The 14,799-nt window shown below is 40.4% G+C and overlaps 1 protein-coding gene across 1 annotated transcript in view; it reads left to right on the plus strand.

The window, feature by feature from the left end:
- Window positions 1-14,193, plus strand: part of EIF3A (eukaryotic translation initiation factor 3 subunit A) — a 31,645-nt gene extending 17,452 nt beyond the window's left edge. Inside the window, exons 12-22 of the mRNA XM_005902788.3 lie at window positions 383-730; window positions 1,172-1,276; window positions 1,356-1,469; window positions 2,812-2,934; window positions 3,442-3,595; window positions 4,167-4,351; window positions 7,191-7,279; window positions 7,831-8,576; window positions 11,153-11,378; window positions 12,060-12,241; window positions 12,975-14,193. Of these exons, the coding sequence (XP_005902850.2) occupies window positions 383-730; window positions 1,172-1,276; window positions 1,356-1,469; window positions 2,812-2,934; window positions 3,442-3,595; window positions 4,167-4,351; window positions 7,191-7,279; window positions 7,831-8,576; window positions 11,153-11,378; window positions 12,060-12,241; window positions 12,975-13,210 (2,508 nt within the window). The 3' untranslated portion in view covers window positions 13,211-14,193. The remainder of the gene's footprint in view (window positions 1-382; window positions 731-1,171; window positions 1,277-1,355; window positions 1,470-2,811; window positions 2,935-3,441; window positions 3,596-4,166; window positions 4,352-7,190; window positions 7,280-7,830; window positions 8,577-11,152; window positions 11,379-12,059; window positions 12,242-12,974) is intronic.
- The last annotated feature ends 606 nt before the right edge of the window (window positions 14,194-14,799 follow it).

Raw genomic sequence — 14,799 nt, forward strand, 5'->3', positions numbered from 1 at the left:
CTGTGATGAGTGATAACAAACCACAGCTGATGACCCTCCACATAGGGAGGACTGTGATCATGCCTTGCCTTTCTGTTTAAGTTGTTTGTGAACTCTGTTAGTATTTTCTCCTTGGCTTGAACACTTTATAGTACACGTGGTTCAGATAAAAGTTGGCCTAACAGATAAAGGTTCTTCAGCTATGTCATTGCTGTTAAAGACTTTGAATAGTTGTAGCATCATAGTATTTGGTGCTAGAAACCAGTAGTTGAATAACGTCATCCTCTCTTTTTAAATGCAAATACATGTTAGGATAATACATTAGGAGTATGTAGCAATATTTTTGGTATTGGATACTGTGCTATGTCACTTAAAAATATTTTTAATGCATTTGTTCTTGAAGCAAGAGAAAGAAGAACAGCATCAGTTGGCTGTTACTGCATACCTTAAAAATTCACGGAAAGAGCACCAGCGTATCTTGGCTCGCCGTCAGACAATTGAGGAAAGAAAAGAGCGGCTTGAGAGTCTGAATATTCAGCGTGAGAAAGAAGAACTGGAGCAGAGGGAAGCTGAACTCCAGAAAGTGCGGAAGGCTGAGGAAGAGAGGCTGAGACAGGAGGCAAAGGAGAGAGAGAAGGAGCGGATCTTACAGGAACATGAACAAATCAAGAAGAAAACTGTTCGTGAGCGTTTGGAGCAAATCAAGAAGACGGAACTGGGTGCCAAAGCATTCAAAGATATTGACATTGAAGTATGTAGCGTATTAATAAATTAAAATTCCAGTTTTATTCAGGTCTCTTAGAAGCACAATTCTTCACCATTTATTGGTTTACTTTAGGTTATTTGGTTATTTTGCTCAGTTTGATTACAGCTATTAATAGTTCATTAGTCTATGAAATAAGCATTTGTTTTGGTGACTCCACGGTTTTTAGTCACTGTTGAAATGGAGTTTGGATACAATAGAATACAGGAATAAGAAGTAGGTGTTATGATTACATTGTTTTTCCTCACAATCAAATAAGCCTTTTTAAAACATTTTTCTGTTGCCTGAATTTACCCATTGTAAGCATTTGCCCTTTTGAAATAAAGTAATTTAGGATCCATTTCTAGAAAGAAATGGTGCTCCATATTGACTGGTATGCACTTCTTTTATACTCTTATTAATTGTGGTACATTTCTGTTACTTTTTCAGGACCTTGAAGAATTGGATCCTGATTTCATCATGGCTAAACAGGTTGAACAACTGGAGAAAGAAAAGAAGGAACTTCAGGAACGCCTAAAGAATCAAGAAAAGAAGGTAAATGAAAGAACTGGTGAACTTTAACGTGCCAAGTTAAAAGATTTTTTTTAACAACATTTGTTTTCATGATACTCAGATTGACTACTTTGAAAGAGCTAAGCGTTTGGAAGAAATCCCCTTGATAAAGAGTGCTTACGAAGAACAGAGAATTAAAGACATGGATCTGTGGGAACAACAAGAAGAAGAAAGAGTAAGGCTTTAATTTAATTGTAATATTTTTAGACTGTAAGCAAGTATAATAAAGCCGGTAATGGGAAAAGGGTTTCAAATTGATTTTTGTATTATTTCACCAGAAATTGTGCTTTAGTAGCTGTATACACACAGGTCAGTAGACATTTACAAAACAGAGATTAAAAAATGAAACTTGTAAAGTACAAAGGATAGCTGAACTTTCTTTTTTTTTTTTGAAAACTACTTTATGGAGATAATAATTCACAAATTTAAAGTGTGCAATCGACATTTTTAGTATACGGAATTGGGCAACAATCTGATTTTAGAACATACCCGAAAGGAAACTTCATACCCATTAGCAGTCGCTCCATTTTCTCTCCACTCCTTCAGCAGCCACTTAGCTCCTTTCTGTCTCTAGGCTTGTCTGCCTTGGGTATTTCTTACAGGTGGAATCATACAGTCTGTGTGTGTGAGACTGACAGCTCCTTCAGGAGTTTTATTTGTTTATATGTACTTAACAATACAAAAGCAACATTTGCAAATGCTTGTAGTGGCCAAATTTGTAGTAAAAATGAGTGACCTCATTTTGGTTAAAAAAGTAACCACAGGCAGGAGACAACGTATATCTGTGCTGGCTGCCTCCTCTTGGTTTCATTGGATTGTTGTCATTCTGGGCCTAGTGTTAACCATCTTTTCCAGTTTTCTTAGAAGTTGGAATTTGTGTGATAGTTCTTTTAACACGAAACTAGAGAAAGCTTGAGAGGATTTGCTGCTTTTTTTTAAGTTAATTTATTGAAACAAAATTAAAAAAAATTTTTTTTGCTTTTGCCTCATGGCATTTGGGATTTTAGTTCCCTGATCAGGGATAAAACCCACACTCCCTGGAGGGGCCAGAGAAATCCCTCCAGTTGCTTTTAAAGAAGAAAATACAGTAAATAATAAAGCCATGAAGTATTTGTTGTTTTATCACACACAATTTAGTTCTTCCTCCATAAATTTTGTGGTTGTCCTTGTTCAGTCTCTTAAGTCCTGTCCAACTCTTTGTGACTCCATGAACTGCAGCCCTCCAGGCTTCTCTGTCCTTCATTATCTCCAGGAGTTTGCTCAAACTCGTGTCCATTGAGTTAGTGATGCTATGGTGCTGTGGGGTTAAAGCTGTTTCTTACAGATGCCCCACGTCTTTTTTATTCATCTTCTGTTCCTCATTGTCATCCTAGGGATCTGTTGGTATGGCAGGGGCAGAATGGAGGGGGCAGAGGAAATACTTATACTTCTTCAAGAATATCTGTCAGAAATTTGGGATAAATTCATAATCAGATGATTAGCACTTTGAAATTTAACTTTGTATCATGTGTTTGCAGATTACTACGATGCAGCTAGAACGGGAAAAGGCTCTAGAACATAAGAACCGGATGTCACGAATGCTTGAAGACAGAGATTTGTTTGTAATGCGGCTCAAGGCAGCACGACAGTCTGTTTATGAGGTGAACTTCTTGGTTTCAGGGAAACCTTTATTCGTGAGCTTTTGCCTTAAGGATTCTTCAGTGAGGTGGTACATTCTCTGTCTTGAGCAAACATAATCATCATTCAAATAATATTTTAATAGAGATGTCTTGAAATTATTTCCTAGACTTAAGTAGCCATCACTATAAAAGGATTTTTTCTGAAGGTGAAAATAGACTGCATTAAACTTGCCTTTGATACAAACTTTTGTTCTTTGATTCAGAAAGAGAAAAAAAACTAGATCGAAAAGTCCTGCTCTTAGACTCTGATTTAATCATTTATATAAATCCACTATGTATAGATAATACTGTCAATTCAAAGTTTTAACCATTTGACAACGCAAAAACTTATTATTTGGAAATTTGATTTTTAGGTTTGTAGGTTGCTTTTTATGGTTCCACCAGACTTAACCATGCTTTTGTAACTTATTGCCATTTTGTAGCCCTTGATAATTTGATTCCTTTCTTTTGGTGATCATTCAATTACAGGAAAAACTGAAACAGTTTGAAGAGCGATTAGCAGAAGAACGTCATAATCGCTTGGAAGAACGTAAAAGGCAGCGTAAAGAAGAACGAAGGATAACCTACTATAGAGAAAAAGAAGAGGAAGAGCAGAGGAGGGCAGAAGAAAAGATGCTAAAAGGTGACTATTTAGACCGAGACTGGGGCTGTGCGGCAAGGTGGATAATAGGTCTTCTCTTTACAGCCTTACTTAGGAAACGGGAAAGTGGCGCCAAGGCGATTAGCTGCTTCACTGCAGCCAACGAGTTCTCAGGTGCTGACAACCTGACTTGGTTCTCTGCAGTGTGTTACCTGTGAGGCTGTTAATGTCCTCTGCCAGCCTATTTCAACGATTTTGGTGTTCTTTCACAAACTTTGCCCTCGTATTTTTTGTCATTGTAGTCTGTATAGTATTAACATTTATTGAGCAAAACGTGCCATGTGAAGTTTCTCAAATGATCCTTTTTGTGGCATCGCAGATGCTCAGGTGTTGGGGTGGGATTCTAATATCTTCACTTGTGTTGAGTAGGATAATACTTGTTTCCTTGAATATTTTCTGATATTCAAGTTTAGCTGATTGTAAACTATTTTAAACTTTTTAAAAAGAGTTTTTTTCTACATTATGCTGCCTCTAATACCCGAAAAGTAGACGTATAGCACTGGTGGGAACGTGTGGGTGGGAGGCACATTTTATAACCTCATGTGTCGTGCAGAGCGAGAAGAGCGAGAGCGGGCTGAGCGTGCGAAGCGTGAGGAGGAGCTTCGGGAATATCAGGAGCGGGTCAAGAAGTTAGAAGAAGTTGAAAGGAAAAAACGTCAGAGGGAGTTGGAAATTGAAGAAAGGGAGCGTCGTAGAGAGGAGGAGAGGAGACTTGGTGATGACTCACTTTCTAGAAAGGTAAGTACGAACGTCAGTGTTACCTGATGTGTAGTTAACAGCCAGGTCTCTGCATATCAGAGCTGTCTTCGTGTGTCAGTGTCTGGGCATGGTGTTTTGAATCACATCGTTCAGATTTAAGTCTGATACTGCTTTATCTTTCCAAAGAGGGTTCCTAAGGAGGATGGGGAGGGGATTAGACTTGTCTTAGCAAGCTGGGATTTTATAGGCTTTAGAGTACTTGTCAGGAAGAACTAATCCCATGAAATGAAGTATTTGAGGAAAAGTAACACAGTCACATGGAAGAGGAATATGTTTGGTTCCTTGAAAGGAGTTGCTATGATGTAAGGTCCTCAAAGATGAATTTGGGGGACCAGCTAGTATTCAACATTCCTTGTTAGAAATGCAGTCTCAGGCTCAGAGCCAAATCTTTTGAACCAGAATTTGCATTTTAACAAGATTACCAGGTGCTTCAAATGCTGGTCTAAGTGTTTATTTTTAATTTCCATTTGTGTCCAAAGCGACCAGTGCTTCTGACTTTATCTTGTATAAAAAGGGTATCTGATAGCTTCTGGCAGTAGCTTTGTTACCTCCTTAAATCACATTGTTTCAAATCTATCCCTCCTTTGTGTCCCTGTGCTCCTGCCTTAATTCAGCTGGTTTCTTTTGCCTGTATTACTTACAGGTCTTATCCCTGGTTGTCATCTTTCCCCCTAGCCTCAGACCTTCATCTATACTGTGGCTTGCTTGGTTTTTCATAACACATACTTGTCACCTCTGCTTTCGGTTTCAGACCTTCCTTTGGGTCGTACTCATTGCTTGGAGCCCAACTAAATCAAACACAGCCTAGCAGTCAAGGCCTTTTATGTTTACTGTCGTTTTGTTAGCTTCATCAGTTGCTGTTTCCTTAGTCACTTCTGCTCTAGCTATTCTGAGCTCGTGTTAGCTTTTACTGTGTCTGTGACATCTGCCTCCATGCTCTTTGTTTTTCCTGCAGTGTGTCTGTGCTGTCCTTTAAATGAAATACTGCTGTTTTTTAAGGTTAGCGGTAAGTGGCTGGAGGGTTTATTGCCTGCCATGGCTCTGAGCCTTTATCTGTGCCACACCTGTATCAGTGCTTCCCTTTATTGGAGGGTCTGCTCCTAGTTATGTAGCCTTCAGTTTGTTTTATAATATATGAATGGATTTTTAGTTTTGTTAGTCTTGGTAATTATTATTAGTGTTCTTTTTCTATTGGGCACTTGTGTGTGTGTGATTTGCTTGTGTGTGTGTAATTTGCTACATCCTGTTAATTCAGTTTTTCTGAAGCAGATGAGGTAGACCACCCATGGCTATGGATTTCAAAGGTTTTTATCCGCTTTTGCAGTTCTGTGTTCATCCTTTGTTGTTGTTGTTTCTGTTTGTTAGCTCCCCCTTCCCTTTCAGTTGGAGGGTGTTCAGTTCTTTCTGTTCATGTTTAACATGGTAGCTAACTGTGGTGACTGACTACTTGCTATGATGTAAGGGTCCTCAAAGATGAATTTGGGGGACCAGCCAGTATTCAACATCCCTTGTTAGAAATGCAGTCTCAGGCTTTATTCCTGATATTTGTTGGGCATTCATGCTTTTCTCTGCTCTTTGACCATCCATTCTTTTCAAAGTCTAAACTTACAGTCTGTAGATTTTGAGAACTCTTCCCTTTCTTCAGAACAAACAAAATGTGCAAAACAAACAAAACAAGCACTGCTGTGCTGGTCGCATCTGACTCTTCGTGACCCCACAGATTGCAGCCCGCCAGGCCCCTCTGTCCATGGGGATTCCAGGCAAGAAAACTAGAGTGGGTTGCCGTGCCCTCCTCCGTGCTCTCCCAACCTAGGGGTCGAACCCAGGTCTCCTGAATGGCAGGTGGAGTCTTACTGACTGAGCCACCGGAGAAGCCCGAACACCGTAAGGCGTAAGGCCTCTGTGTCTCCTGCAGTAGCACCTGTGTTGGTCGTGAGTTGTGTCCAACTCTGCAGCCCCGTGGACTGTGTGGCTGGCCAGGCTCCTCTGTCCATGGACTTCTCCAGGCGTGAATATTGGAGTGAGGAGCCATTCCCTTCTCCAGGGGATCTTCCCAACCCAGGGGCCGAACCCTGGTCTCCTGAATTGCAGGCAGATTCTTTACTGTCTGAACCACATCTGTTTAAAAGCTTTACTTAAATTTATTGCCTCCAATGCATTTAAACAATGTTTTCTATTTAGAAATCACTTAGCAGTTTCACAATTGCATTGGCAAGGTGATTTAGTTTAAAATATGTTTACACTGTATCATTTCCCCTTTGCATGTAAGTTTTTTGTTTGTATATTCTATATTTTTGTGTATGCCTCACAAGAAGTTTTGTTTTTCTCTCACAGTTGCATAATGGTTCATTGGTTTAGCCAGTTCAAAATCATCCTCCTTCAGAAGTTGAGAGACCTGTCTGTGCTTACTGTCCTAGTACTTAGCGGGAAGAGAGAGGGTTCTTGACAATAGTCTTGATCTTTTTAGTTCAGTAGATATTCTGCTGTATTCCTAGGAAGCTCTGAGAAAAGAAGTTCTAATGTTTCACCAAGTCTTTGTTTAGCTGCCTAAGCTTAGGTCTTTACTGTTCACCCTTTCGGCACGTGTGCCCATCAGTCAGGATTCAGCTTACATAGAGCATATTGAATTGTCTTAACTCAGGAAGATTTTTTCTCCTTTTCTCTTCTTCTGGCCTTTCAAAATCCTATTCTTTATCTCTTTTAATGTTTCAGTTATTTTTTTCATCTCTTTGTGCTATAGCAACTAGCTCTTTGAGGTTCCCGTTCAGTTTCTATCAGCGGTGTTGCTAATGTAGTGACTCTCACTTGCTCAATGTAGGACTCTCGTTGGGGAGATAGAGATACAGAAGGCACTTGGAGAAAAGGACCCGAAACAGATTCTGAGTGGAGAAGAGGCCCTCCAGAGAAGTAAGTAGAATTAAGGAGAAGAGACTAATCATAGGTCCTGTTAGTATCTTATTAGTGTTTTTCTAATTTGGCATATTTTGTGGGGGTGGGGAAAAGGGAGTCATGAAGAATTGTATGTGTGTCTATTATTGAAATGTTTGTCATGGTTTACTTCAGTGCTGCTGTAGTTACTGACGTAGATATCTTGAAAATATGTGCTTTAGGTTTTTCTTTTTTAATTTCCTAAACTAATGGTATTTGAGGTTAGAGTATAGTGAATGGTTTCATAGTATTTTTCTTGTCGTTTTGAAAGCTGGTAGTAATAGATTTAGAAATTGCTAAGGCATTCCTCAGAAAATGAAGATACCTTTTAGAGGCAGTTGTCTGCTTACTGGTTTATTTGTTGACATAAAATTTTGGATTTTGTGTTTTTTTTTTTTTTTAATTGGAACATACTCTTGTGGGACTAAGATTAGTGAATTTACACTTTGGAAGTGAGTAAAATCATTGCCAAAGAGATGACGTACTTTGTTAAGTGTACTCTTAAAGATGTTTGACTTGTTACTCTGTAGGGAGTGGAGACGTGGAGAAGGGCGGGACGAAGAGAGACCTCACAGAAGAGACGATGACCGACCGAGGCGCCTGGGGGATGATGAAGAGAGAGAGTCCTCTGTTAGACCAGATGATGATCGCATTCCCCGACGTGGCATGGATGACGACAGAGGCCCACGACGTGGTCCTGATGAAGATCGGTTCTCTCGCAGGGGGGCGGACGATGACCGGCCTTCTTGGCGTAGCGCAGATGATGACCGGCCTCCCAGACGAATTGGCGATGAAGACAGGGGTAGCTGGCGTCACGCGGATGATGACAGACCACCTAGACGGGGACTGGACGAGGACAGAGGAAGCTGGCGCACGGCTGATGAGGACAGAGGACCCAGACGCGGGCTGGATGAGGACCGGGGGCCGCGCCGAGGAGGTGCGGACGATGAGCGTTCGTCCTGGCGGAATGCTGACGACGATCGTCCCAGGAGGGGCATGGATGATGACCGGGGTCCCAGGCGGGGCTTGGATGATGACCGGGGTCCCAGGCGGGGCTTGGATGATGATCGAGGACCTTGGCGGAATACCGACGATGATAGATTCTCCAGGCGTGGTGCAGATGATGACAGATTTTCCAGGCGCGGTGCAGATGATGACAGGGGGCCTTGGAGAAACATGGATGACGATCGGATCTCAAGACGGGCTGATGATGATCGGATTCCCAGAAGGGGTGATGATTCACGACCTGGCCCCTGGAGACCATTTGTCAAACCAGGTAAAATTGTGGTAATTGGATGCTTTATATATATTTACAAATGCTACCTGAAGTTTTATACCAGCTAATCCCCACTATTCTGTGAAGGGTAGCAGGTTATTTCAAAGAAAAAACACAGGTCTCAAAGGACAACTTACATTTTGATTGTTAAGTAAGACGTGTTCCTGCTATTTCAGGGCTTTGAGGTTCTTCTTTCTGTGCTCGTCCCTAAGTATCAGTGTTCTTCAGGATCCTTCCTGGACTGGACTACTTGTAGAAGTAATGAAAAATAAAAATATACTTACTAATCATTTGTCTGTACTCTTGTCAACCATGGCATTATGTTCATGAGAGGAGCCCATTTCCTTTCTCGGTCTTGGGCCTGTTCATCCTTTCATACTTTTTTTTAAAATTTATTCAGCTGTGCTGGGAGAAGGCAATGGCACCCCACTCCATTACTCTTGCCTGGAAAATCCCATGGATGGCGGAGCCCGGTAGGCTGCAGTCCATGGTGTCACTGAGTCGGACACGACTGAGCGACTTCACTTTCACTTTTCACTTTGATGCATTGGAGAAGGAAATGGCAACCCACTCCAGTGTTCTTGCCTGGAGAATCCCAGGGATGGGGGAGCCTGGTGGGCTGCCGTCTATGGGGTCGCACAGAGTCGCACACGACTGAAGCAACTTAGCAACAGCAGCAGCAGTAGCTGGGACTTAGCTGCCGAGCGCAGGATCTTATTTTGTGGCATGTGAGTTCTAGTTCCCTGACCAAGGATCGAACCCAGGCTTCCATTGGGAGAGTGGAATTTTTATAGCTGCTGGACTACCAGGGAACTATCCCCGCTTCATAATTTTTATTATTCTCAAGTAACTGTGTACAGGTCTATGCCTTCATTACTGTCTTGCCCAGATGACTTTTCCCCATACCTTCAGACCTGAGTTTCCAACTTTTGTGTAGCACCTGGTCACTGACACTTCAGACTCAACCTATGAAAACAGAATTCCTCCCTGCCCACATCTCCCTCCCTCCCCAGGGGAAAAAAACCAAACCCACACACGTTTTCTCTTTAGGGGCATCACTGTCCATCTAATTGTATAAAATGGGAGTTCTCCTTTACTCTGCTCTTTCATCCTCCTCGTATCTTTTCAATAACTGATGTCTTTTCAGTAATTTGTTTTAAAAGCAGTTTGAGCACCTGCCTGCCCCTTAGCCTGAGTGGTTTCTGTTGCATACTTGTGTTTCTTCTCACTTTATTCCATTGTGAAATTTTGTGACTTTTGGGTAAGCTTAACTTTGCTGTGCTTTTTGTAACATGGGGATAATAGCATAGTAGATTCTCATTAATTCATGATAATTACATTTTTATAAAGTCAGTGAATACTGAACCATTGCTACTAAGGGAAATACTAGGTTAGGTTCCTGTTTTTTCCTGAACTCTCTGGTCAGTTTTTTCCAGCCAGTCAACACATAACCTTGTTTTAATTTTCTGTTTAAAGATACCTTATTTAATGTATATTATTGATTCATTAGCATTTAACTCCCTGGCCAACAGCACTGTCACTCATTCCTGAAAGAAGCTTATCTAACACCTGTATTTTCTCCCTAAGTCACATCCATTGCCTTTTTGTCTTTGGGAGAATGCTGGGGGTAACTGAAATCACTAAAAAGAAGCACAACAAAAGTGGAAATGTGGCACTAAATAGGCCACTCAGAGGCTGCTTGTTTAAAGTAGGAGAGCTGCAGCCAGAAGACAGCATTGCCTGTTTAGCTCAGCTGAGAGCAGGCCCATCAGGTGGCTCAAATGTCACCACTGGGTACCTGCCTGGAGTGACTGGTGAAAGTGCTGGAGTGCTAATTTTGGAATTACAGATTTTTAGCAAGTAGCAAATTAACAGGTATGGAATAATCTGCATATCTCAGAGCTGTGGCTACAATTGAAAGAGCCAATAACAGACAGACGGTTTAGACTAGTGCTGTGGCCCACCGGAATATAAATGGTAGTGATGATAATTATTGGCCTTGCAGCTATGAGATTTTCATCGAAATAATCTGCTTCCTCTCATTTCCTTTTCTGTGTGCGCCTGTGCATTTGTGTGCATACATTTTTCCTAGATTTGGACATCCCATGGCTAAGTGAGATACTGAGAGGGCCAAAGGCTTTGTCCTTGTTTCATGAACTATGGTGGTAAAAGGAAAGAGTCTTTTTTGTTAGAAAGGTTTTGAAAATGTTGAAAGATACACATGAACTCATAATTGGGGCTCTGTCTCTCAGATCTAGATCCTACCCCTCACCCTTGAAGTTCTCTGCTTAAATGAGTTGTCTTCACTGTCAGAACAGGTTTACAGATTTTTATACCTGAAATCTTTACATATGGAACATAAAGTTCCTATGTGTTATATGTTAGAAAAACAATAATAGGTAGTCAAAATAGGAGTTGGTTCTGTGAAATGAGGTAAATGCATTTAGTTTTTTTTAATTATGTTAGAGTGTCTTAATTAGCCATTACAGTGGTGATGGATTAACATCAAGATTTGTTGTTGCCAGTCTGTTTCTTGAGTGGAAATTTTCTTTTTTTTTTTTTTTTTTAAAACCTAGGTGGATGGAGAGAGAAAGAAAAAGCCAGAGAAGAGAGTTGGGGTCCACCTCGAGACCCGAGACCATCAGAAGACCGTGAATGGGAGAGGGAAAAAGAGAGAGACCGAGATAATCAAGATCGAGACGAGAACGACAGGGACCCGGAGAGAGAGAGAGACAGAGAGAGGGAGAGAGAGAGAGACAGAGAGAGAGATGGTGATCGAGACGACCGCTTCAGACGGCCAAGGTTTGATACTCTGGTTAAGACTGTGGTCTTACGGTTAAAATTCCTTTAATGTTGTCCTATGCATTCCCGGCCATTTTTGAAAAACATGCTCCCCCCTTTCATATATTTATCTAGTAGCATCATAGATTTTAAAAAATTTAGAGGTCGTCTAATTGAACCAGATTCCTCTTTTCAAAGAGGGGACAGGCAGGCAGGCTGGTGCTGTCTGTAGGCGGTGTGGCTCTGTGGTGGTGGAACCAGTCCAGGTTCTTCCCTGTCCATTACTTTTCCCCTGTGGTTGAGGTCCGTTATTGCTTTTAAATTATTAAAAAGCCCCTTTGCTTTTACTAGTTTTAAGAGTTCTGTCTTCATCTGGTCAAAGTGGCTTTGTACTAATCTAATCTAGATCAGCACAATTCAGTACAGTTTCCTGCAAGGATGAAAGTGTCCTGTAGATGTAATGTCCACACAATAACCAGCTGTCACGTTTGACTGTTGAGTGTTTGGAAGGGGTAATAACTGTTCTTTTGGACAATGCAGAGCCAGATGTTCTCATTTGACTTCATGCCTGAAGCATCAGTTTGAGGTCAACTCACGACTTTAAAGTTTATTCCTGTTATTTGCTGATCTGGGTATTATATATCCACTTAAATTTACCCATGTTGTCTAACAATAGAACTTGTCATTTAAATTGGCTTGCAGGGATGAAGGTGGCTGGAGAAGAGGACCAGCTGAGGAGTCTTCAAGCTGGAGAGATGCAAGTCGTCGTGACGATAGGGACCGCGATGACCGGCGTCGTGAGAGAGATGATCGCCGTGATCTAAGGGACAGACGGGATGACAGGGACCGAAGAGGACCGCCTCTCAGATCAGAGCGTGAGGAAGGTAGAGATGTGTTTTCTGTGTGACCGCTGAACACCGGGGAGCCACAGTTGATGAGGGGATTTACTGTCTCTTTAACTTGTGTGAACACCAAAAATAAGATGGCCAAGTAGATCATTTATTCCATTTAAAGTTCATGGTCTTCACAAAGTTACTGGAGAAGGAAATGGCAACTCATTCCAGTGCTCCTGCCTGGGAAATTCCATGGACTGAGGAGCCTGGTAGGCTACCGTCCCTGGGGTTGCAAAGAGTCGGACAGGACTGAGCAACTTCAGTTTCACTTGCATTTTGTTTAAAATGACTATGGCACTTTTGCCTCAAAAGCTTTTACTATTTATTTGGTTTTACATCGAGGGTATTTTCTTCTTTTATAGTATAATGAAATATATTTCACTTATTTGCTGTTAAGTCTTCAATGGGAGCCAAAAATCCTGTAAAAAATTTTTATCCAGCCAGATTTTTGTCACCTTATCCTAAATTTTTTAAAAATTAGGACACTTCCCAAGCCAGTGATTTCTTGCTTGCAAGTTGGTATTTTTGTCTATTTTAAAGGTTTTTCAGAAATTGTATCAAAATGATTAAAATGTATTTAGCTTTTTTAAAATGAAGATTCTCTATCATCTTCAGTACTGGATTTCTGAGTAATTTGAGGCATTCCTTTTGCTTCAGTTCTGTTTAGTCTGAGCTGATAGAATACAGTACAAATTTATTCTCTCTCCTTTTCTTTTAATTAAAGTAAGTTCTTGGAGACGTACTGATGACAGGAAAGATGACAGGGCAGAAGAGCGGGATACTCCTCGTCGTGTTCCTCCCGCAGCTCTTTCAAGAGATCGAGATCGAGACCGAGACCGAGACCGAGAAAGGGAAGGTGAGAAAGAGAAGACCTCCTGGAGAGCTGAGAAAGATAGGGAATCTCTTCGTCGTACTAAAAATGAGACTGATGAAGATGGATGGACCACAGTACGACGTTAAGTCTCAAGATAGTGGATTCAAACTCATGTCTTTACATAGGTTTGATCACATTCAAGGATTATTATATTTGTGCTTCAACCAATCTAAATTGGATTCTTTAATGTCTCACCATAACACAAAAAGCATGAACTTGTATTAATCCTATATAATAGATTGATCAGGCACCGCATCCACAGACGGTTGGAAAACCACGCCATGTTTTTGAATTTAAGGTGTTGCATTATTTCGTCAATCATTTGTTTACAAAAAAGAAAAACTAAAAATAAATTTAAAATGAGAATTCTTCAGGTATTGAGTAACACCTATATCTTGGTATAGAACTGATCTTTTTTCTTTTGATTTTGAAATATCTGGTATTAATTTGGAATGAAGTAAGGTTCTGTTATAGAGAATGTATCTGAAGTCTCTGAAACAGGGAGCTGAAACAGTTCTCACACCATTGAGACATACCTCTAGGTACTTTGAGGTATTTACTAAATTCAGAAGGTTTTTAGGTTTACTGTAAGTGCAGTAAACATTAGACATATTGGATACAGTGGAGTTTTTGGTAGATTTTACTTGAAAGAAGGTGAGTATAAGCCAACTTGTGGTCATTATTATAATGACGAGAATACTGCTGGAGTGTGAATCCAAAACAGATATAGCTTTTAAATTTTAAAGCATTTGGTAAACTGTGGCTGAGTTGTTTCTGTTGCCAATAGCAAACTGCTTTTCCATTTATGGAGAATTCATGCCTTTCAAGCATTTTAAATATGACAATATTTATAAATGTGTGGTTTGGAGGAATTCTTTAAATTCTTTTTCCTAATTTCCTTTCTCTTCAGAATAGATTCTTTCAATAAGTAATTTGTAGTAATGACTGTGTTGACTTCAATTTTGGAGTGTAGTAGCTATGTTAAAGATTAACTCTTTGGTCTTATTGAAGCCAACACAGAACTTGCTGCTGTGTTTTTTCTTCAATGATAAATAAAACACTTACAGAATTTGTTTTAGTGTTGATTTGTGGTTAATTAGTGTTTCATATATAATGTTTACCTTACATATTCCTTGAGTTTATTTCACTTGAGGTTTTACCAGTGATACTAACTTTCTCACTGTTGCGTATCAAAGAAAATAACCTAAATATAACAAAAAGCAAATGTGGCTAGGATGTTTCCACTAAAGTGTCTTCCTCTGTTACCTGATGAACCTCTTAGTTTCCCTGTAAAGTTGTCCTGTCTGTATGGGGGTGTGTGTGTGTGTGTAAAGTTGCATTTCCCTGTAAAGTTGTCCTCTCTGTGTGGTGTGTGTGTGATGTACATCTTGAGTTTTCCCCTGAAATTAAAAGCATAATTGATTTCACAGAATGTTAATTGCAAATTTATAGTGGCTCTAGGCACTTAGATTATCTCTGGTGTTGAGTAGTGGTGAGAATTACTCTTGGTGCAGCCATGAGGCCAGAAGAGGGAGTATTGATGGTTTTTTATAAAAAACTTTACCAAGTGCAGCCTTTGCTTTTTGATGTTAATAATGATAGAACTCACTTTAAAAAAACGTTTTTCTTAATTTATATTTCAAACAAGTGAAAGTCTTGTGAGAAGAGGGCCTTT

Source organism: Bos mutus, chromosome 26, assembly GCF_027580195.1.
Source record: "Bos mutus isolate GX-2022 chromosome 26, NWIPB_WYAK_1.1, whole genome shotgun sequence".
NCBI classification, from domain to species: domain Eukaryota; kingdom Metazoa; phylum Chordata; class Mammalia; order Artiodactyla; family Bovidae; genus Bos; species Bos mutus.